The following is a 24,076-nucleotide window of genomic DNA, read 5'->3' as shown; positions in this document are numbered from 1 at the left end:
TGAATCAATGACAATTACATTAATGTTGATTTACTAAGCCCTGTTGATTCAATGGCTCTACTCTGGTTGCGCACAGCAATTGGATTTAACCCTGAGTAGTGTCACACAACCAGACATTCTAATATCAGCAATATTTATCTTCAACTTCTGTCAAGAAAATTACTGGTGAAGATACAAGTTGATATTTCTTCTTGTTGTCTTCAACATGAAAACTGCAATCCTTTATCCATCTACCTGGGAGTAAGTACCATTGAACACAATAGCACTCTGAGTGGATATGTATAAGTTTGCTCCTAAAAACAACAACCAAACAAGGCCCAAAACTGATTATAAGTACTTATACCCACTTGGTTTCAATGAGTTTTGCAAGATAATTTCCCTCTAGGTTATCTTCTAATTGTGCATTTTGTTGTTGGATCGACTATACTCCAGATTTGCTTCAATTAAGATCAGAAATCAATTGAAAGGCACTGCTTGTTTCATGTCCTAATCAATACCACACACTGTCTTTTTGCAAGTTGTGAGTAAACTGAGACTAAGTCATTGGCTTCAAACTGCTAGGGGAAAAGTATATTAATTTTTTAAAAACATTTTCTTTAGAAGCTGGAAGTTGTAGGTTGATCCTGAGGCATTTGCTTAGGTTACCAGCTTTCCCTAGAAAAGATGTATACATTTCTGCATTATTTATTGCCACTGAAAAATGGTTTTTAGAAAAGTATTACTATGAAATATGTCTCTGGGTTATTTTATTTTATTTTGTGTTGCTTTTAAGTTTAGGATCTGAAAGCAGCGTTTCCTTTATTCCAAAGCCAGTGGCATTTTTAGTGTCTCCCCCTGGTGAGCTTGTCTTATTTTTGGTAAGTGCCTGCTGGACTGCTCTGTTTTAGATCTTCTGGTAGGAAATACTTTGAATAGTAGTTTCAGGAAATGGTGGGGTGTTGTGTGTTTCGTTTAATTTCGACCCTGAAAGGGTCCTTTTGTGGTGTTTGTTCCCTAGCAACAGTTTGTATTAAAGGTGGTGTGGGGGGGGTGCGAAGAGAGAGGAGTGAAACCAAACAAAATGGCCGCTTTGGGAGCGTTTTTTGGGGGCCTTTTTGACAGGCAAAAATGAACTAGAACTGTTCGGTGGATTAGGTAGTTTCACGTTGTTGGGAATTCATTTTTAATACACAAGAACATAAAACTACCTGATTTACTCCAGTTTATTCTCCTCGACTTTTACATATATTTAGTTAGGAGGGGGTGCCTTCTTCTATATAAATTTCTTTTTCTTTCTTTCTTTCGTGTCTTATTTTTATTTTAAAATAAGACTTATTTTAACTTTTTAGCATGGAATGTACACTTATGATGCTTTTTAGAACATCAAAACGACCCCGGCAAGCCTGCAAAGTGCTGTACAAATCTTATTTTATTCAGGGCTCCCAGGGAGCCAAAGGAGAGAAGGTTTGCATTAAATTTATAGTTTAGCGGAAACAACATTTAAAAAAAAAACTTGCAAGTCTCCGCGCGCCGCCCATTTGGTATTTACACCAGCTGAAGTCACGATCATTTCACAGACGTTATTTGCACCGCCCAGGGATCGTTAAGTTAATTAAAATTTCTCTCCCCCACCAACGTAAGTCGAAGAGGCAGGGAAGCTAAAAAACGGCCCCTTAGCATATCCCGACAGGAAAAGAAACGTTATGTTCCTAAAAGGGGAAAGAAAAAACTTTCTTGAAGGAGTCCTAAAGCGTTGCCTTTAAAAAAAAAGCTTGGAAAAGTTACTTTGCTGGACCAGAGGCTGCAGAATCCTTCCTCCAGTCAGAGAATTCTGAGAGCTTTAGTCCAGAGACGCAACTTTGAAAGGCAATGGAGGAAAAACAAAATCTACCAGGGGCGTCGCCTGTGCAGTTTTCACTGCAATGCGCCGTTCTCGTGCACTTAGAAGGAGTTTGCGCAGGAGAACTTCCCTCTGTCCTGCGCCGCAAATTGTGTGGAGTTTTGCCCGAGTCGTGGTTCAGAAATTTGGGTTTGTAACTGAGTTAATAATGCATTACTTTATCAGAAAGAAATCCATCATCTTTCTTTTCTTTTCTTTTCTTTCTTTCTTTCTTTCTGTTGCAGAAAAGGTCCCTTTTGCTTTCCATCCTTTGAAATATGACTCTGGTATAAGTGTGTGTGTGTGTGTGTGTGTGTGTGTGTGTGTGTGTGTGTGTGTCCCTCTGAAATTCTGCTTAAAGCAAAATTAACTCTTTTCTCTCACACACATGCACACAGAGTATCCAATTTTCCATCCCCTCCTCCCACACACAGATACAGTGCCCAGTTTTTCATCCCAGAAGAATATTTCGCAGTTCCTGTCTCCCACAGATCTGTCCCTTCATTGTGCATAGGCATTGAGTTCATATGGTATATCATCTGTACACATGATACGCTGAGAGAGGTCCCCACAATACAGACAGGAAGACTGCGTTAAGGACTAGCTGGTTTATTGTGGCAGGCGATAGTCCGTTTCATCAGAAGCTGGAAGTCCTCCTTTAAAGTGTTCCAGTCATTTCCCTTCACTTTATGGGAGTCTTTTGTTAGGGCACTTTATCTCCCACAAGGCACCCCAGCCCATGGGCACAATCCAGCAGGAGCAGTTCCCTGGGCGCTTCTCCTTGCTATGAATGGGCGTGCAGGCTGTCTGCAGTCTCCTGGATTTCAATTGAGGCTTGACAAAAGAGAGCACCCCCCTGGATTGTCCCCTACTTGTCTAAATACTTACCTTTTATTAGGCCACGAGGGGCTGACCTAGAAAAAAAAAGTTCACTTTACACTACATAAACCCACTTTAGCCTTTTCTCAGATACTTCAGGTTTTCTTGGACTTCTTGCTGCTCTGTTGTAAATCCTTCCCTTCTCCCTGAGTTTCAGCAGAACTTTGTTCCAAGATAAGGACACAGGACCTCAGATTTGTGACCAACTTCCTACTCTGCTTTCTCCACCTCTTTCACTACCCTGCTCACAACTTTGAGCCACTCCAGCACCACTAGTTCATATTTTGAAGGTTTTACTCAAGGTACACTCTTTTAGCTGGGGTTTGCCACGTTTGGGGCGGGGAGGGTCAAGGCCCACCAGGAATTGAATTCCAGCACCATAGGAATAATAAGATCCGTTTGTGTGTAGGAGTAGAGTGTGTGTGTGTGTGTGTGTGTCTTTAATGTCCACACTCAGGAAAACTCATGAAATATTTGCATAACTTTCATATATTGCATCTGAAATTTAAGTACCTGGATAAGCACTCCAAAGAATATTCATCTTTGGAATGAATTTTGAGGCAAGTCTAACATGGAAATAAGTAAATATCCTTGTGGGTTTTTTTTTTTCTACGTCTCTGTTTCTGATCATTTGTTAATCTGCATACCATGTACAGAGCTGGGACTGTTGAAACCAATCAGATCAGAATCATGTAAACTGAGGAATGCAAACTAAATTCAAGCTTTGTTTCAGAATCCCTACATCAGTCTCCCTCCCTGGAAAAAGAATGGCATTATGTACAGCTAATGAGACTTGGAAGCACTCATCTACTCACACATGCACACAGATAATTTTTAGCTAGTGTATTTTCCACCAAGGACATGCTGTGGTTCCTTGTATTTGTTTTCCTTATGTGGTGTCTGAATAAGTCCAATCTTCTACTGCATAATTGACATATTTCTTAGCAGTAATTCTTCCTAACGCTGAGATATGACTTTTTGCTCTTTATTACACTCAATACTGAGACAGGCTTAACTCAGCTAGAACTCAGGAAAGCTTAGCCATGGAATTTACTGCCCTCTCTACCACATTTTCAACTACATTAGCATTGATATCCAAACACATGGGTGGGGGGAGGGTTCGGATTAAGTATCCTGAAGATAGCCTTATGTTCTAACTGACATGGATCACTTTGCCTTTTAAACCAATTAACTGGGATCAAATCCTGTTCTAACCTATTCCGATGTCTTTCTGTTGAAGGAAATTTCTCCTTCTGCAACCCAAATTAAGGTGCCCTTCCACGCTTCCATATGACTTCCATAGGGCTTCTGCAAGATAACATTCAGTTAAATGGAGCTCCAGCATGTTCAAATTCAGGAGAAAAGTTCTCAGGGGGCTGGACTAATACATTGAAATGAATGTATTTGCATGAGGATTTTACAGAAATGTTTGTGTTAATTGCCATTAAATTGTGTCTGATTTATAGCAGCCCTAGAAGAATTTTCAAGATTTAAGAGATAAAGACAGCACTGAAGTCCAAAACTGTGAATGTCATTTGGGCCAAGACTTAGTACAGCACTAATTATTAGAGCAGGTCAGTGCGACTTAAGTTAGTCATGACTGATGTGTACAACTAAATTTGGATGTACTCATATAATTGGATCTTAATCCAGGAACCAGTGGATGATATGATTTTAACATTTTCCCCATCTTATAAAGTGAGAGTGGCTGCTTAGGGTTGTAGAGAATTGATCCCAACTCCAGAAAAAGTCTCCATGGGGCTTTTAAGCTGCAGTACTTCCCGTTTCATTCCAGAGGTTTGGGGTCGACTGTGCCGTAAATTGTGGTGACTACTTAACAGAAGATAAGCAGGTAGAAGGTTTTTTCTGAGCTACTGAAGGTTCTACAGCAGAACAAAATAAGGCTGATCTTCTGCAGTGTCTTGCACAGTACCTGAGTGGGATCATACAGATCAGATGTGAGTAAACTGTGGTGCTCCAGAAGTTGTATCTCCTATTAGCCCTAGACAGCACAGCAAGTGCTGAGAACTGGTAAAAACATCTTGCAAACCTGAAGCTGGCGATGTGAGCAGCAGGTAAAGGATTTGTAATAACAAGGTAGTTTGAAACATTTTCTTTGCAGTTGGTATGCATTGTAAATTTCAAACCTCATACTGATCATTAATGGGAATGTAAACTCTGTGCCAGTTAGATGAGTGTTTGACGTAGCATTACTAACAATGTAGGAAAAGGTGATCCCGTTTTTCAGAGGAAGGAGTAAGACTGTTGCCATCACCCAAGCTCACTTTTATCCAGTTTGTAAACTTCGCAGGAGCATGTACATGACTTTTGTGTAGCGGAGAATGAGAACTGGTAGGGGCAACATTTTATAGTTCATGGTGGTGTGGCGCAGAGAAGCATGCAGTAATACAACAGGGGACATGGCAAGATAGGAAGACCTGCTTTCTGGCTTGTACATGATTAAATCATTCTCACGTGAACAACAACTCAAGACTGTGTCTTTTAAGAGCCTTTGTTGAGATTACTTTTTCTTTATCTTTCTTAATAACAAGAGATATAAGGCACTCCTGAGAAATAATTTCATTATTAGGGGACAAATGCCCCTTGCCTTTTCTACATGGCACTCCTGGGATGTGGACCAAATAAAGACCTTTGATCTGATCCAATACAGAAGTTCTTCTGTTTCTTACAATACTGAACACACGGGGCTGGATTCAGATTTAATCATACATAAACCTACAGCAGAGTAAAATTCTAGTAGATCCATGTGACTTAAGTCAGTCCTGCCTTCAGTAGGATGACCGTAAATATGATTACTGCTGGATTGCACCCATTTAATTGGATGATAATCCTGTAGAACTCAGGAAAGCTAGAATCCTATATACTGGGACTGTGTCTCCTTGTATATAGTGTGTATTCTATACTTGTATTATATACTTTCAAATCTAGAATCTCACTGTTAGTCACTTATTTGGAAGACCGTTTCATTCAAAATCAGCTAGGTTTCCTTCCTACTGTACCCTGTTTTATATCAAAATACAGTATACAAGTGCATCAGATCGTATGCTTTGGATCCAAAGCAGGACCCTGTCTCTTTCCCTTTCTGATGTGAACAGTTCTTACTTCCAAAGATGTAAGTGCTTTATGGCCCCAACCTGTTTGTGATTTTTTTTCTCCCTTTCATTTTTTCTGAGGCCCTCTAAAGGGGTACATTTGCACTCAGCAAAAACAGGCAGCAAAGTTTGCCAAAAGTATCTGAAGTGGATTTGGCAGCAATTTCAACATCACAGAAAGAGGAGCAGGTTTGGAGAGAGAAAATGTGGCAAAAAGAAATAACATTTGTTGCCCATACTTGTGGGAAATATTGCATTCGATCTTGTTTCCTATTGCTGCCCCCTGAACAGATTACCAACAGAGAAGCCCTCTTAAGGTTAGTAGTAAAACCTGGTTCCAAGGAAACCAGTCTGACCCATGATTCAGGATGGTGAAGCCACTTTGTTGGGATCAAAGTTGTTTAGGATATCTGGATTATATAATTAGGCCTCCCCAGAAGCGAATAGGATTGAAATCAATGGGACCTGCTCCAAGAACTACATGCTTAATATTGGGGCTGTAAATCTATGAGTGTGTATTGGCTGCAATTAACAATTCACTCCGGAACTGACTGATGAGTGATAGAGTAGGAGTTTAGTAGAATGTGGATTGCAGCTCCATCAGCCGCACATTTTCCTTTGGCAGAGATTAGTTCAGATTTTTAAAAAACACCTCCAGGGTTGACCGGCAGCACAATTTAGCTCAGCCGGCATAGCTGGGTTAGGCGATTTTGATCCACAACCACTGCTTTCAGCAGGACTTTCATTCAAGCATCTTCAGCCTTAAATTGGCTTTCAGTTGAAACTACATAAGTGGCCATATGTGTAATGTAAAAACAAAAACAGAACAGAACACACACTTGGGCTTTGAAGTTTTTCTGACTACTAACCCTACAGCTGAAGTTGCTGCATCAGTTTAAGGGGAGGGGTGTGTGTGTATATGTGCGCACATGTGAACATTCAAATTAAGGGAAAGGTGCATGTGTGCATGTCTGTATATACATATAGGTATATATTTTTGGACAGAATTGGAAAGACAATTGAATGTAGGAATTGAATCGAAGTACTAGTCCATAGCAGAGCAAGTCCCTCTGATACAATGCGTTTACTCTAGCTGGGATTAACAATTGGACCTAGTTCTGTATGATCGCAGGGGGTGAATGAGAGGCAAAGTTGTTGCTGGGGGGATTAGACAGCGTTCTCTTCCAAGTGAATCTGTGCATTTTCTTGCTCTGCTTCTGGAGGCCTACTGCATTCCCAGCCATCCCAAAATAAGAAAATAATATTCATCTTACCTGAAGCTGAGTCCAGTCACTTCTTTGCGAAGTCCAGAATAAATGCTCACATGCAGTCCTTGCAAAATGAAGAACACAGAAATCCCTGCCAGGACCTGAAGTCTCCCCAACCATCCACCCCCCCCCCCGGAACACGCAGCCTACATGTGAAAGACCATGAGCAGGAACTGGCAAATCTCGTCCCGGAATGTCACTGTTCCTCTTTCTCTGGTCCCCAGCGGACCCCCGCCTCCTTGCTTGCCTTCTTTTGAGGCTTATCCTTTCCTTCCTTTCCATCTAAGACATTGCTTATTTCTACAGATCTTCAGCAAGCTGAACACAGGCGATCTGGCTGTTTCTTTGTATCCTCCCCACCCACCCACCCTTTAAAAGTACATTTCCTGCCACAGATGATATGGAAGCAATACTTCAAAAATCGAAGTCCATTACCTGTGTGTGTTTTAGTGTGTGTCCCTTGGTGAGTCAGACACTAAACAGCCACATCTCTTGGCCTTACATATTAAAGTTCTAAACAATTTTTTTGAAATTCATTCATATATATATATATATATTTCAATGAACCATAGAAGTTTTATTGTGCTTTGTCTCCTTCCCCCCACCTATCCCCCTTCCCTCCTTGCTCATCCTCTCCTTAGGCTAGATTCCAACGAAGTTGTGCTCATTTACTGTACATGGGGCTCCAAAGGAAATCGCACTTCCGTGAGCTTATGCCCTCCTAAGTGCATGTAGGATGCCAGCCTTAGGATAGCTGGTGGAAAAGTTTTTCCACTGACAATGGGCAGATTACCTACTCAGGCCACAGGTGAACCTGAGTAGCCGGTAAATATTTTCCCTCCTCCTCATGATTATCATTATTTTTATTATTACTGAAAATAATAGAGGTACCCTGTTTGAGGTATTTGCAACATTACTTCAAATTGAACCACTGATGGGTGCAGGGGTCATCTCAACGATATGGACAAATCTCCTGCGGCTTGTGCCAGAAACATTCCTATGAGGTGAGTTCTGAATCAAGATGCAAATAGATCAAGCAAGGCTCATTTGCAAGTTCCATTGGTATCAGTAAATATACTTAAAGTGTATGTGTGTGTTAATTAGCTGTGCACTAATTCTTAGAAGCTGGATGCTAAGGTGGAAAAATTAGAGTAATGCTATAATCAATATCTGCTTAGGAGTACTTTACCATCCTTACTTAGTGAAACTAGCTCTGCTTGGGTGTGGGAATGCCCTCATTCATCCCAAACTTCTGCTGGTGTTTTGGACAGAAGGTCCTGTTTCTTTCCACATTTCTTAAATAAGGAAGACTGCTCCCCCCCAGCCTTCAGACCCATCAGAGGATTTCATCCAAGATTGCCCTATATTCTGCAACAATCCCATTATCAGGAGAGTAAATTGGTTCAGAGTTGTGAATATTTAAAGAATTGATATATGCTATATTTTAGTTTTGAATCTGAAGTATTGGTCCTGTTTTAATTTCTGTGATTCTGCCAGTCTTACAACACAACCCTCACAAGGTGCTCAGAAGTAAGTCTCACTGAGTTTAAGGCAACTTACTTTCATGTACCTGTGTACAGAATTTCAGCTTTAATTTAAAGTTAAGCACTTATGATGTTTTGGTCAACCAAAATTAATATTGAGTCCTAAGCATCTTTAAAGTAAATTCTATTGGGTTCAACAAAACTTAAACTGAGGTCCTTGAGTACAAGATTGCAGCTTGTATGTCTATTGCCTTCCCCCACTCTTTGACGAGGTTCTCCCTCTAGAAATTCACACAAACCCCTCACTTTACAAGGGTTTTCTAACTGCTTTACTAAGTTTATAAGCCCCACTTGGAACTGGTATTTGTTTGTTTGTTTTTGAAACTTAGGTATAATTTCAGATCCCGGAGTGTTGCCCACATGTGTGTAAATTCTTTTGCATCCTTTTGGATAATTTTTTCTCTCTCTTTTTCTCCCTCCCTGCCTCCCTTTTCTATCTCTCGGCTTAGTCACTGAAAACGCACCCACCAACTCTTTTAACAACAAACTTTCAAACCAAATGGTTGCATTAGAAACATTAAGTTAACACAGGAAATAGAAAAGAGGAGATTTCATCTTTATTTGCTTCTTTTTCTTTTAAAATTTAGGTTACAAAAACAAGTTTTATTTCAAATAAAATAAGAAATCTCAATTGCAGGAATTCCACCACCACCCCAGCCCTCAGAACTAAAGCTCCTTTCATAACCTGTAGCAGGATGCCGTGAAGGACCCTTTTCTAGTTCCTGCTTTTTATTTATTTATTTTCTCTGTATGCTTCTCTTAGTGGGTCTGCTTCCTGGTTGTTGTTGTTTTTAAAGAGCTGTGTGCTCATGTTTTGTGTTTTTACTCTAAAAATGAGTAACAACAAATGTTAAGAGGTAGTAAAATCCTGAGGAGCACGTTCAGGCTACAATAGAGTAGATTTTGGAGGTTTATAATATCTGTTCACTACTAATCCTTCTGCACAGGTTGATTTACAGCCCAGTTCTCTGCAGGTTCAGTTGGATATAAGCCAATCCAAGGACCATAATTTAAATATCTCTTTCCCAAAAGAAGTGAAATAAATAGAACATATTCCCAAGTACATGCTTCTTCTTGTAAACTGCCCAGAGTAGCCTTTGGCCAGATGGGCAGTATAAAAATGAAACAAGCAAGCAAGCAAACAAACAAATATGTGTCTTTCAGAAGTGGTTGTTAGACTGAGATCTACTACATCCTGGGAAAGAAGTTTGCCAACTTCAGTGGCACTGCAAGGACACCCCTTTCAAAACCTACACTTTCATCTCTGCTCGAATCCTGTGCGCTGGACTAACAGTCCATTGATTAGGATTAGAATTTACAAGTCACCACCCAGTTGATCCAAAGTGGGCTTTGGCTTGCTGGCTGGACTTTCAATATGCTTTGGAGGGTGGTTTTAGGGATGAAGCCTAAACTCATTTAACTTGAAAGTCAAATCCATTACAATCAAAGTGACTTTAACTTCCAGTCATAGGTATTGGGAGCCAAGTGTATGTTTCAATTAAAGTCATCTGAACTTAATCCCCTATCAGATTTCCAGAGAGAGCAACTTTAAAAGCAATTTAACTCCTCTGTGGAAACTGCAGTTAAAGCCTGAATGTGCAAGGTTGGGGGAGAGAAGCCAGATATCTATCATTTACTCCACATGGAAGTCATTGGGTCTGCTCTAGAGCAAGATGCTTAGAGCTGGTGATAACACCAAGGAAACATACTGGGGAGGGGAGAGAAGAGCAAAGTAGATTAGAAGGGGGTGACCTTACCAGAGACGTTAAATTTTTGGAATAAAGAAAAGATGGGGAGGGCAGGTGAATTGTGTCCTGTTTATTGGGTGGAGGATTTACTCTCCTAGCGCTCTCTCTGTTGCCTTCTGTGATTTAAGCACACCATCTTTCAAAAAGAAAACATCATTCCCTATTTATCAGGAATAAAAGAGAAGGAAAGGAGTATGTTGTGTTCACACACAAACACACATACACACGCACACACCACACGTCTGCCTGTTAAAAAGCTGGGTGTGAAAAAGTGGTCATCCAGAATTTTTAACCCCGAGATTATGATCTAGAAGGGGAAAAAAGCCATTTTTTTAAAAGAGCCAATTAAAAAAAAACATGAGGGGGGAGCTGCTTTTTCAAGATGTTCTGTCTGTACCTTACGCTGCTAGATATTTTTAAGCTGTTTTCACCAGGCAAAAGAACATCAAACAGAAAGTTACTATGAGACCGTGGGATTTGGCAGTTGTAAATTTCCGTAAGAATTCCTCTTGGAAAGTTGTTTTCTCCCACCGCTCAAAAAACAATGAAGATATTTTTGAACTGGCCAGTATTTTCTACTTCGAGGTATACTACTATTTAAAAAGACAGAACTATTATATTGTAGATAATGATACTGTATATCACAATTCTTTGAAGCAATTTAGGAAGTGAATGCCGCCAAAAGTCTCCTTCTATCCTTCAAATCTGCTACATGAGAGAATGGGATTTTGTCTAACATAGTCCAGTTTATGAACCAGAATGTGGTTCTGGTTCATACTACTACTAACCAAATCCTAAGACTCAAAATCCAGTGACTTCAATTGGCGAAATCCCACTGAGCCCAGTTTCCCCACTTTAAGTGAATTGGTGACTGGGAAGTTTGAAGAGGTGTTTAGTGACCACTAAATAGGTATAATTTCCTTGGAGACCCTGCAGTGGTTAATAAATTGCAGTCTCGGAACAAGTTAAGGTGAGTGTGTATGGGGGTGGGTGGGAATAGTTCCTTTTTTGTGCTTGTTAAGTGCTTTGGGAACCTTTTAGGTCTCCATTCTCTTGAAAGAAAAACTGTCTTCCAAGTATGGGTCTCTGATTTTTCTTTTTTTGGATAAATTGGTCTGGCTCTCTTAAAGAAACACCCCCCCAAAATGAGCAAAAATAACTACTTCCCTTCAAAATGGAATGCTGGACTTGTGTTGAGCCGCCTTGAGAGGATATATGGGGATGACCTACATCCTCACTTTAAAAAGAGAAGAAATGAAAATTAATACTTCCCTGGATAAAACTCCAACGTACAGAAGGCAAATGGCTTTTGCAGATCTTCTTGTGTGGTTTTCTTCACTGGGGAATCCCGCAAAGCCCTGGTTTCTACTTCAGGGGAATTCTCCTGAAGTCATTTTGGTATAAATTTATACACTCCAGAAAATTATATACTCAGCTGCTGACATGCCTCATAATTATTTATAGAAGGTGCCTGAGGATTTTCTAGGAATATATTTATTACAGGTAAAACATGGACAATTTATCTTGCAAAACATTGAACAGGTGTTTCCTTTCAATTAATGTTCGGTAGATTTCATAGCTACTTAATTTTTTTAACCCCATCCCTAAGAATGACCAAAAATGCCTGCTTATCCATCAGTTATTTAAACCCCCACCAATCAAGAAAATTTGTTCTTACCTTTCCACAATGGCCTTAAATTATGACAGAGAGAGAGAAAGAGAGAGAGAGAGAGAGAAATAAATAAAGAATAATTTGGATGTTACATACACTGTGAAGACTGACCTCAGTGGTACAATGTTCATAAGACATATTTGTGCCTTGGTGACATTTCAAACAAGTTATTATTTGAAATGAGAACATTTTTCCTCCAAAGAACAAATAAGTAAGTTAAGTCATATCAGCTTAATACCCGTGAACAGAGAGAATAGTAAGCAGAAGAAACTTAACATTCCAAATATTTAGAGGGGGAAAAGAAATTGAAACTGAATACTTTTAAAACTCTTGCATTTTCCTTCCTAAATAATTCAGGTTTGCACATATTCTTTTTTCTTCCACTTTGCTTTAAAGGGGAAGAAGCTCCAGCAAATTTAATTTAAATACTCTTGGCTGTATAATGCTACAAATACTTACCTGACAATAAGCCCCCCTGAACTCAGTAAACATGCCTAATATTCAGACTGAAAACGAATGTCCTATTTTCTGGGAGCGAACCTGGGGCTGGGAGTGAACCCAGGGCTGAATTTGGGTTAGATATACATACCTATATATCTATGCAGGATTAGCTGAACTTTCAAGCCAGAGTGAGGATTAGGCACCTAGGTTAACTCACCAATTGAAACAAATCAATGGGAAAATACTTGACAAAATATGCTGAAGGTTGCAGTCCTAGGTGGACTTGCTTAGAAGTAAGTTCAGGGGAAGCACCCAGACTTAAAGAGAGGAGAATGGAAAGTGCACTAGAAAGGCTTCCTTCTCAGAATTCTTTAACTCTACTGGAAAAGACAAGGAATCTGAAAAGGAATGGAATGGAAAGAGGCTTTGGGTACTGGTTTCTGGTGTTATTCGAGAAAACTCCAAGAGAAAAGGAACTTCAGTTTAGCCTCCTTCTCTGCATATATTGTGACTTGTACGAATGCAGCTGGCCTAACTTCTCTTTCCTTATTTCCTCCTCAACCTCTCTTATCGGATCTACCTTTTCTCTATCAACACTCCTAACGGATTTCCTTGAAAGTGGTTTTCAGTGGTTTGCAAAGAATTTACCTCCTACTAAGGATTGTCAGAACGGGGGGGGGCACCTTGTCTCCCTCGCTCTTCGGGTCTCACATTATTTCTTTTTCTTTTAATCGGTACCGGGAAAATAATTTCCTTGCCATCTACTTATTGGTCTATAGGTCTGTCTGTCTGTATCTGCTGTCTGCCCGCTGGTCCTTTTTTGCCCACCGATACGTTCCTTCATTTATCTCTTGCCCGACTACCTGCCCAGATAATATGTTTGTGCGCAGTTACCCATTTAAAGGCGCGCATCCTCTCCATCCCTTAGGAGCAGAAGGCTTGAGGGGAAAGGACAGTTTTCTTCCCCATGTGCCATGTAGTGATTTTCGCGGTGACAACGACGCTTTACGAGCCTCAGTACTAGGCATTCAATGCGAGCAATTGTTCTTTACAATTCCGGGTGGGAAATTCCTTCAGCCTTCCACAGTTCCACGAGATACCTTTTTGTCTTTACCAATTTCCAGCTTTAGTTTTAAAATACATCTCTTCCCTTTTCCTTTCTGTAAGTGCTGAAAAAGTTGAGGACTGCTCCGGTTAAAAACCTCCCTCTAACACTTCCTGTCCCCTGCGAAAGAAAACTGAATACACTGCGTTGCAAAACACGAATTTACAATAGGGCATTATGTGAGCTACTTGACAGAGACATACAACTCTCTCCACAACGCACTTAAGCCGAAACACCTTGGCCTGATGCAGTTTAGTTCTTCAGACACACTATGCAGTCCTAAACATACTTGAAAGTAAACTCTACCGAGAATGCATAAGCATACACATACAGGTATTTAGGGTCTGGCCTGTCAGTCCATACGCCACAGCGACTGACTGGAATGGGACTCCTCTGGAACAAATGCGTTGTCAGATTTATTGTGGGATCATTGACTGAAATCCAGAAGGTTTTGGCTTAACTGGATTGGATCCGGAGTATCAAAAAGGTTGTGGAGGAAGAGAGGAAGACGTTCAAGACACCCCCTGGCTCTTTCTTATTCTTTTTTCTTTAAACCACCCTCCTTTTCCACAGGCAGTAAATTCAAGGCTATAAAAATCAAAGAAAGCTAATGTAAGTTTTATTCAACTATTTAACCGTCTCAAGCCTAACGCCTTCTGTAAGGAAACAAAGAGATCCGTACCCGGATTGGACATTTTACAAGGGTAGTAAAATTAAAGTGCGTGTATATGGCGGGGAGGGAAGGAGCCAAGGAGAATGTTGATTCCAGCAAGGCAACCCCTCCTCTCCATGGCGGTGAAAACAAACCTGCTAACTGCAGGGTGGACTCAATATAGCGTTTACCTGTTTCTGGGAATCGGATGTTGATATACACTCCAGTGAACAAAGTAAGCGAATTATTGCTCTGCGAGATCTGTTACGTTATATCCACATGTGTTTATATTGCATACACACATACATAAACACACACACACACACACACACAGAGAAAACTTCAAATGCAGATAGATATAGGCATAGATATAGATAGAGCGCTGGTACACCCACGTGTGCTGGGGGGGGACTGTATTTTTTAATTATATGCTTATCGTATATCTACTATGATTTTCACTACAGGCGATAGATTTCTCTGAGGCATACATAATGTACATGCAAATACACACCCGTACAGGCTCACAGGCATATATAATAGGAAGGTGGCAGTGTTTAATATGTACGTAACGCGCGCCGTTATTATTGTATAGAAGCCTCTGACAAATAATGTTAAACGAAAGAGAGGGAAGCAAGAAAATCAGGAAATCGTCCGAGGCTAAAAATTCTACTGACAGTTTAGTTACGATCCACTACCTTCCTATTCTCCGCAATAATAACCGTAATAATAATAATAAGAGATATCTATCCCTCGTCATGTATACAAGCAAAAGGCATGCATTATAACACTGTAAGGCATTTATCCCCCCCTTTTTTTCTCCCAGAAAACTTGATAGGAAACAGGAACGAGGTATATATTGTTATTTTCCTCTCAGGTAAGTAGCCTTGGCGTATATGGGAAGAAAGCCAGCCTAGTGGATCGATCTGGGGGGGTGGGATACTGGGTGCTGGAAGGAGAGAAATCCTCAGGAAAGTATTAATGAAAGCAAAGAAGCGAACACTCAGCCTCTCTTTTTCATGTTTTAGAAGTCTTTCCCCCCCCCACCGCGCAAAAAAGAAAAAGAAAAGAAGAGAGGGGGAAAAATCTATACCCCTCCCGGACCGCAGCTCGCTCGGCCCCCCCCCCCGCCCGCGGACGCGTAACCTCCCTTTTCTCTCCCTCTCTCCCCCCTCCCCGTTGACACTGTACGTTTCGCGCTTTCTGAACCCTCTACGTTTTGCAACATTGCACCCACAGAACCCAATCCATCCTGGATATGGAATGCGGAGGGCGGTTTGACAGCCCGGCGCAACCCCCCTCCGCCAGGATTGATTTACGCCTGCCCTGACGCTTTATCAGCCTCACGAAAAAAGTTTGACCAATCATTTTGCTGGAAGCTCCCAACCCGGCAGTCCCGACTGTACTTTTTCTTGGCTAGGAAGTTGACGCTGGTGGTGGAGGAAAGGGGGTTAAGCGCGAGTGTCGCCTGTGTTGACTTTTTTTTTTTTAACAGCTACCCCCCCAGCCACCCTCACTATATACCCTAATATCTATAGAGAGCCAGCTTAACTAGAGATCTACTCCTCTCTTTCTCTTTCTCCCCCTCTTTTTTTTTTAATTGCTTGCTTGCTTGCTTGCTTGCTTTCCCCTTCATTGAACTGTGGGGCTCGTACGATGTCCAAGAATGTCCATTACTGGAACTCTTAGCAATTATTATGTCGACTCCATTATAAGTCATGACAGCGAAGACTCGCCTGCCGCCAAATTCTCTTCCGGGCAGTACTCAAACTCCAGGCAAACTAGCCACAGTGAACACCTCGAGTTCCCCTCTTGTAGTTTCCAGCCCAAATCGTCCGTTTTCAGCGCTTCTTGGACGCCTCTGACGCCACACACGGCGGCGACCCTTCCTTCGGTCTACCATCCTTACATCCAGCACCAAAACATCCCTACCTCCGATAGCAGGTATCTACGGAGCTGGCTGGACCCCGTGCCCAGAACAGAAAACATAGCTGGGCAGGGACCCGTTAAAACCGAACCGCTGCTGGGACACGCGGGGGAGATCCGTAAAGAGGGAGCTCAGGACTACCCGGTAGAAACTTCTGCTGGAAGGGAAGGAGGCATCGCTTCCAATCAAAGGCCCAGCAGCTTCGAGGACAATAAAGTTTGTGAAGGAAGCGAGGACAAAAGCAGGCCAGATCAAAGTAAGTTATAAAAAGTGAGGAAGTAAACAGCATAAAAACCTAAGAGGGGGTGTCATAAAATGGCACAATGAGAGGGGGAAGCGCTCTCTCTCTCTCCTTCCCCCCCTCTGTCTCTTTTTTAAAAAGCAGGGGTTTTTTTTTTAAAAAAAAATCCCCTTTCCCTCCTCTCCCCCCCCAAAACTCCCACTGATGTTAATTTAAGTCTGGAGGGTTGGGGTGATGGAGTAAAATTGCTCTGCTGATTTTGATGTTCTAAGACCTTCAGTGGAGGATAATGGAAGGGGAGGCTGTTCTACCGTTCTCAGCCAGTAGCTGGATGAATGCCCAATTTACTATGTTTGTCTGTATTCCGGGATGTAAAAATTGACGGTGTGGGAAGAGAAAACGAGCTAAGATTTGGGGTGCCTTTGTCCCTCTGTGTGTGATTCTAATGAGAAGGGTTGGGGGAAGGAAGGGGACCAGGAGAAGATATTTGTTTTCGGTGGTGGTGGTGGTTGTTTAAAGTGACGGGAAGAAGTTCACGTGGAGAAGCAAGGAGGGGGCTTCTGTTGCTCGGGCGTCCTTGTTTACCTCGCGGGACCCCCATTTTCTTACGCGGCGCTTTCCCTCTGTCATTCTCTTCTTCCTGGCCGTTCATTGTTGTTTGCTTATGAAACGCACCCGATGTGCGTATCAATATTTCACAGCCGCCTCTTTCCCCCACTAGCCCGCCTTTTAAAAAAAAAACCGTAAAAAGGGAAACGAGCTTAATGGTTTTTAGTTTATTTTATTTGCTATGGGGAACAGACGGGCCAAGTCTTAAACTTAATCGTGTGCTTCTTTGTGCAACCTGGTGGTGGGCGGTTGCTATTATCTCCCACCCATCCCCTTAGAGGAAAAATATAGTGAAAAAGGATTTGGTAGAGGGGGGGGAGTGGAGGAGCCATAAAGTATCGTCCCAAATATATTCCCCCCACCCCCATATTCCGCAAGGTAGGGACAGGACGACTCCATTCCTTCCTCCACGGCCTTGCTTTCGTGTCCGGGGCTCCAAATATTCCTCCTTCAATATTCCGGCATGTGTGAAAGAGGTTACTAGGAGGTTTGAAAGTCTCAGTGTTATGTACTTTCTCCATGGCGACGATTCCCACAGAAATCCGAGAGAACTGCAGCCATCCTGATTCCTATCACCAGCCCTACCTACCTCAATCTATCCTCCTTCTTTTTCATGGGATTTATATTTTCGTGCTTAGTTCCCAGTCCCAAGCAACCGTCGGAGAAAGCCTGCCAGTGACCCCTTTTCATGGGCATTTGCTCAGGCGTGCTATTTATTCTGTTTATTTTCCCCGTGTCTCACTGTAACAGCTTCACACAAGGGGAGGTGGCGGAGGGCGCGTTTTGTGTTGGGTTGTGGGCGGAAAGTCTTGACCAGCGGCTAAAGAGAAGCCCGTGGAGAAGATCTGAGAAAAGAAAAAACTGAAAAGAAAGCTTATGTGTCCCTCTACCCTCCTTCCCACCCCATCTTTCTCCCCAGCCCCGGGATTGCAGATAGATAAAAACCTTGCCCAAGACAGCTGTTCGGTTCCAGAGGGCCAGGGTGCCCAGGGACGTCCTGTGCAATCTAGTTTAGAAGGTATGTCTGGCCGGATATGGAGAGAAGGATGAAAAGGAGAAGGGGGTGAGCCTCTCCCAGGAAAAAAGAGATTAAAGCCTTGCATTCCATCCAGTTTCTAAGCGCCTTTGCCGTTAGGAAAATATGACGGCTATTTAGAATTCAGAACCTGCAAGAACTTATTTGTGCATAACAACATGTAGGGGTTGTGGTTGTGTCGGGGCGAAGGGGTGGGAAGGGGGCATTTTGGTGGGCTTTTTTTTAAAGACTAGCGTGCCAGGCGAAGATTTCTGGAGCGGGGGAGTGAGGGTTGTTTCCTGTTTAGGGAATAGTGTGAACTGAAAGATAAACTTGTTTTCCTGTGCCAGACGTCATGTTTCCTTGAAGTGCCAAGAAATCACATACACACATATTCTCTCTCTCTCTCTCTCTCTCTCTCTCTCTCTCTCTCTCACACACACACACACACACACACACACACACACACACACACACCACACACACAGAGAGAGAGTGCTCAAAAAGGAATCATTGGTGGAGATTTCATTCAGATGCCATTAACAGATAGGTAGGCGTATTAATTATTAACAACATGCCCCCTTCTTTAATATTTAATTCTGACAATTAGAGCCAGTCGCTTCTGTTGAGGAAGTGGCAGCTAGGATTTGTAAGAAAGAGGAAGCTAAATCTCGTTCGAAACACACACACACACACAAAAGGAATGCATTTCATTTTACTCAAAGGAAAAGGCATTAGGGCACCTCCTGCCCCACTTGATGAGAAGCCAGGGTAGTGAGGCTGTTTTTAATTTCAGCAGACCTCCAGGAAGTCAGACAGAAGTGGAAGAAATGGGGCATAATCCATGAGAGTGAATGGCAAATAAAATGTGCTCCTCTTTCAGGTCCAACAAGACCCTTTGTCGCTTTGGCTGCAAGGGGCAGAAGTCTGGCGTTCTGTTCTAGCACTTTCCGTTTCCTTTCTCTTTTAACATGATTTCACTTTCGTCAGAAAAGAATTAGGGAAGAACTGCTGGATTCAGCCTGTGTCAGTGTGTTTTAGACCACAGGAGAGATTTATTCTTGTTTTCTTTCATTTAAAGTCCAGTAGTAAGAATCCTTGTTTACTCCAGAGTAGACCTATGCCTCCTAATGGCCTTATGTAGAACTGTCTTCCAGCAACACTTTTGTTTCTGCTTTCCCTCCTGTGGAGGGGACGCTGGCCTTCTACTATGAAGTTCATGTTTCCTTCATTACTATGTGGAGTAAAATAGTAACTAGGGCGCAGGACGTGCGCAGCAGATCTTCTCGATGGATTCTTCCCCATCCCCGAGATATTTTACCCCCTGCTTTTCGATAGTACTTTGTGGTGGCAGGATCATCAAGAAGCGAATCCGTTTTTCTGGACAATACTAACAAACCAGGACAGGCAATTTGTTTCACAGCTGGTAGCACATAAGAAAGTTAATCACAATTTTGAGAAGAAAAAGAAAGAAAGAAAAAAAGAAAGAAAAGGAGGAGGTGAGGATGATAAACTCCCATAAAGAGAGAGTGCGTTCCAGATTATTCATAAATTTATATATTAAATTGCATATACAGTTCTTAGTTGCATAGGGAGTTCACCCAAAGCAACCTCTAAAAGTATATCTATATATTCCTATAGTTTTCCTATAGTCTTTCTTTTCTCTTTCTTTATTCATATCAAAGCGCTGAACAATTCAAAATCCATGGACGCACATGAAATACAGGCAAAATCAAAAACCAGTTAAAATATCAAGACAAGCAGAGTATTTTTTTTAACAGAAGTGGTTCAGAAATGGTTGAGATGGTTTCAAAACTTTTCCTCAACTTCAGCCGTCCTCTGGGGGCGGGGGTCCTGTCCATGAAGTGGGAGGGTTCAGCGCAACACTTTGGTATGAAAGTGATGCTTTCCTTCTTTCCTAGATAAGCTTTTTCTCATTCTTATTTACAATTAAACTTACATTTCCTTCCTTCCTTCCTTCCTTCCTTCCTTCCTTCCTTCCTTCCTTCCTTCCTTCCTTCCTTCCTTCCTTCCTTCCTTCCTTCCTTCCTTCCTTCCTTCCTTCCTTCCTTCCTTCCTTCCTTCCTTCCTTCCTTCCTTCCTTCCTTCCTTCCTTCCTTCTGTAAAAATAGCAACAAACTCTAATTGTCTTCCCCTGTAGGAAGATGCCACTGGCTATAGAACATGTTCAGATACCTGACCACCTATGTTAGTCTGTGTGGTTTGTATATTGGCTTCTTTACATGCCTCCACAGATCTTGGTGGGTGCATGCTTCCTGCGTGCTAACCAGTTCGAACATTGCCCCAAAGTCACACTGAGAAACCAAGTAATTTTTTTTTGGTGTTGTCTGACTGGTCTGTTTTTTGTTTGTTTGTTTGTTTGTTTTGTGTGTGTGTGCGTATTTTGTTTTTCCTTGCAGGTAATCCTGCAGCCAATTGGTTGCATGCTCGCTCTTCAAGGAAGAAACGATGTCCCTATACCAAGTATCAGACCCTGGAGTTGGAGAAGGAGTTTCTGTTCAATATGTACCTCACCAGGGACCGTAGACATGAAGTGGCCAGGCTTCTCAACCTGAGTGAAAGACAAGTCAAAATCTGGTTTCAGAATCGAAGGATGAAGATGAAGAAAATGAACAAGGAACAGGGCAAAGAATGAAGATTCCCTATCCTTTCCTGCTCCCCCCCTCCCTCCCTCCTCATCCTCTCAGTTTTGGCGCAGTCTGCAAACTTAAGTTCTATTTATGGGCAATGACTTCCCCAGTGGTGCTTGAGAGGACAACAAAAATCAAGCCAAATCAGAAGCAGACCTCCTGGCTGGCATGCCAGGAATACATAATGACTGCACCTGTTTGTTTCCATTGGGTCTCTTCAGCTTTCTGAAGATCTGGAGAGAGGTTTGGGACAACTTTCAACCACCAGGAAAAAAAAAGAGAGATGTGTGTGTGTTACTTATAACAAAGCAATTGAAGACAGTATCACCTTTATTAAGTGGATGGTCTTTATTAACACACTTCAGCTCTCCAACCAATTTTTAAAAAATCAAAGACAAGAAAGCTACCTGAAACTAAGGACATTTTCCACCTGGCTCTTCCTCTGAGGGAGATGATTGGAAATGAGAACTAAATGATAATAAGGGAGATGGTGATTCCAGGTAGATGGTCCCTTGTACTTCTTCAGAACTCTTTTTGCTTCTTAAGAAGGGCGGGATCATCACTTGATCTGTATAGTCAATTGGTAAAACTATGGAAAGGAAAGCACGTCATCCTCTAATTTGTCCCTCTCTTGAGAGCCAGGAGGAATTGCATTGTACATTCAGTTCCATCCTCTTCTTCCTTGAAGTCAGCTTTTCCCATGATCCTGGCCTGCAGATGTGTGGAAGTCTAGGTCCCATAGTCCCCTAGCCAAAGTCTTGGCTGCAGACTATGGGATCTATAGTCCAGGTTATCTGGAGGGTGCCAGCTTGGGTATCGCTATTTAAGACAAATTCGTTTGTGGTGGAACATCCAATTCTCTAACAAAAGATTATTTATCCAGCCATGGCTGTTCTACATGCAAAGACTGTGAGAGAGACCCTCAGAATACAGACAGGGCACAAACTCTAACTAGGCTTCCTATTTGTGTAAATGAGCTTGCGCAGTAAAACTTCCCGGGTAGGTGCAGCATGTGCTTATACTTCCACATCAAGGTAATTGCAAGTTTTAAGGGACCAGAGGTGGGTTAGAAGGCAGACATTGTCGAGAGATGGAGTGAGGAGGGCTTTGCAAAAGTGAAGAAAAACTTTGTGTTTTAGTGTCAGACTATTTATAACTTATTGTGAAAACCGGATAGTCAGAAAACCATTCAAGTGACATGTGCGGTGGTGGTGGGGGGTGATCTCTGGATTTTTCTCCCTTTTCTTCTCCATCCAGGTCAGTGTTGAGAAGTTTTCACCCCTGAATGTTCTAGGACTGCTTTCAGTCTGCACCCCATTGCTTCTGGAAGACAAATCTATTTTTCAACTTTCCATGAAAATGAAAAGACCTTCAAGCAAGCAGCATAGAAGGGCTGTGATGACTTTAGGAATTGGAAAGGTTTTTTTTTAATGCAACATATGTATTTCATCGTTGTTTACAAAAAAAAATACCTATTTCATTCCCCCAAAGGGGGATTCTCTCATCTCTGAAAGTCTCATCCCTTTAAAATCGCCCTATGTGGGATTCTGTTTTCCTTATGGCTGTTCAAACAACTTTCCATTCCGTTCTTTGGTGAGGCTTGGGGAGGGGAAGTAGGTAGGTAAGTAACTTTATTGCAAGGTGATTATATGGTGTGTGCAAGTTCCCCCCCCCTTGTTTTTATAAAAAAAATGTGTTTGTCATTGTGCTTTTGTGAATGTTCTGCTAGTTTCCTGTGGCATTTAGGAGTATAAAACCAGACCTATACATATTAGTTCCAGAACTGGAGAGGAATACACATGTAATAATGCATTCCTCATTGTTTTCCATATTTCCAGACTGAGTTACTACTTTTTAGAAATAATGTCATTATGGGGAGCAAAGTTTTCATATCAGAACAAACGGGTGGGCAACTGAAAGGGTGGGAGAGGGAGGGAGAATTTAAGTCTATCTTTCAAGATCTTTCTAGACAAAACAGTCCCAACAGAGAAATCTAATTTCATAGAGTGTTGTATAGAATTTTTATACCGTTTTTGCCTGCTGACAAACTGTTGTTCTTTAGAAATTTGATAGGCATATTTTAATCTTTCAAAACAGTGATTCCTGGTTTGAAAGATTTTCTGCAGACACAAGTAATACAGTCTTTTAGGGTTTAGTTCAGTGTAAAATGATGATGATGATTCTGCATTTTAAAAAGAATGGTTTGGTGGGTTTTTTAAAAAGGATTCCAAGGGTTCCTCAAAACCCTTGAAATCCTTGGGTGCTATATAGATTGAGGGTGGGTGGAGTAAAAAGTAAACCGAAGGCAAACCGAAGTGAATTTCTTTTTATAGTTTACAAAATTAACTCTAACATGTCCCAATTGTTCAAATTAGTCAAACTTCACATTGTCTTACAAAAGCCAATTTCATAATGGAATTTCCAAGGAATTATTTTCCAAACTCTTTATTTCCCCTAGCAAAAATAAAATCGAAATGTTGCTTTGTTTGACTTTAAATGCGATCATCAATGTGAGGGTGTCTATTGCACCAGTTGAGATTTTGATAGAATTCTGTTGTTTGTCTGTGTTCCTTTAATCGACCCGGGTGCCTCAAATGGATCTCAAAGCACATCCTTTCGAAGATCTCCCTGAAACATTAACATTTTGTTGGGGGGGGGCGATAATATCTCTGTATATGTATTAACATTTTCAATCATTTTAATCACAAGCTCATCCCTAGACTTTGTTAAAGAAGCTCTTTTTTAACTGCAAAAAAAAAATTAGTTAGGCATGTGTTAATATTTAAAGAAAAACTAGCTGATTTCACTAGAAAAAAAATCTGTCTTAAGAAGGAAAGAATGTTGAAAAATCATTATTGTTTATTCTATTCCTTAGGGTCAAAATGTGTTTTCCACAGTTGTTCAATGCCTCAGAATAAAAATCGATTCAAGAGGGGAAGACGACCTATATCTCATTGTGTTATACTGCTTCTTTTAGAACGTGAGAAATATTTGCAGCTGTTGTTCGCTTATTCTTGAGAGTGTCGAGGACGTGTTATAAAGATCTTTGTTTTTTGTTTTGTTTAGTTTGGTTAGAGAGTCTCTCTGTACTTCTTATTTTTAATTATTTTTCTAAGTGTCATTTAGAAAAGCTTGTAAGAGTTTCTTATGTGTATATTTGTTTCCTTCCACGTTAGACTGGTTACATCTCTTAAACCCATTCAAGCAAAACAGAAATAAAGCGGTTGTCTGTCTTTCAATTTGTGCTGAATTTGTAGCGAGTCCTTGTTATCACTTTTTTCAAACCAAGAAAAAGAATAGACAGCTGAATGAAAGAGCATACAGGGTTGAATGAATATTGTGCTGATATTATGGAA

The 24,076-nt window shown here is 41.4% G+C and overlaps 1 protein-coding gene across 4 annotated transcripts in view; it reads left to right on the top strand.

The window, feature by feature from the left end:
• Window positions 1-23,959, top strand: part of HOXB9 (homeobox B9) — a 44,752-nt gene extending 20,793 nt beyond the window's left edge. The window contains exons 1-3 of one of the 4 annotated variants that reach the window (XM_020809883.3): window positions 7,798-16,460; window positions 17,974-18,072; window positions 20,490-23,959. In XM_020809883.3, the coding sequence (XP_020665542.2) occupies window positions 15,944-16,460; window positions 17,974-18,072; window positions 20,490-20,725 (852 nt within the window). In that variant the 5' untranslated portion in view covers window positions 7,798-15,943 and the 3' untranslated portion in view covers window positions 20,726-23,959. Of the gene's footprint in view, window positions 1-7,797; window positions 16,461-17,973; window positions 18,073-20,489 lie in introns of those variants that run through there. The other 3 variants (XM_073004349.2, XM_020809886.3, XM_020809885.3) reach the window with 3 other exon arrangements.
• The last annotated feature ends 117 nt before the right edge of the window (window positions 23,960-24,076 follow it).

The sequence above is a fragment of the Pogona vitticeps genome, chromosome 6, assembly GCF_051106095.1.
Source record: "Pogona vitticeps strain Pit_001003342236 chromosome 6, PviZW2.1, whole genome shotgun sequence".
Classification (NCBI taxonomy): Eukaryota; Metazoa; Chordata; class Lepidosauria; order Squamata; family Agamidae; genus Pogona; species Pogona vitticeps.
The sequence above is the reverse complement of the archived record's forward strand: the minus strand, read 5'-3'. Positions and strand labels throughout refer to the sequence as shown.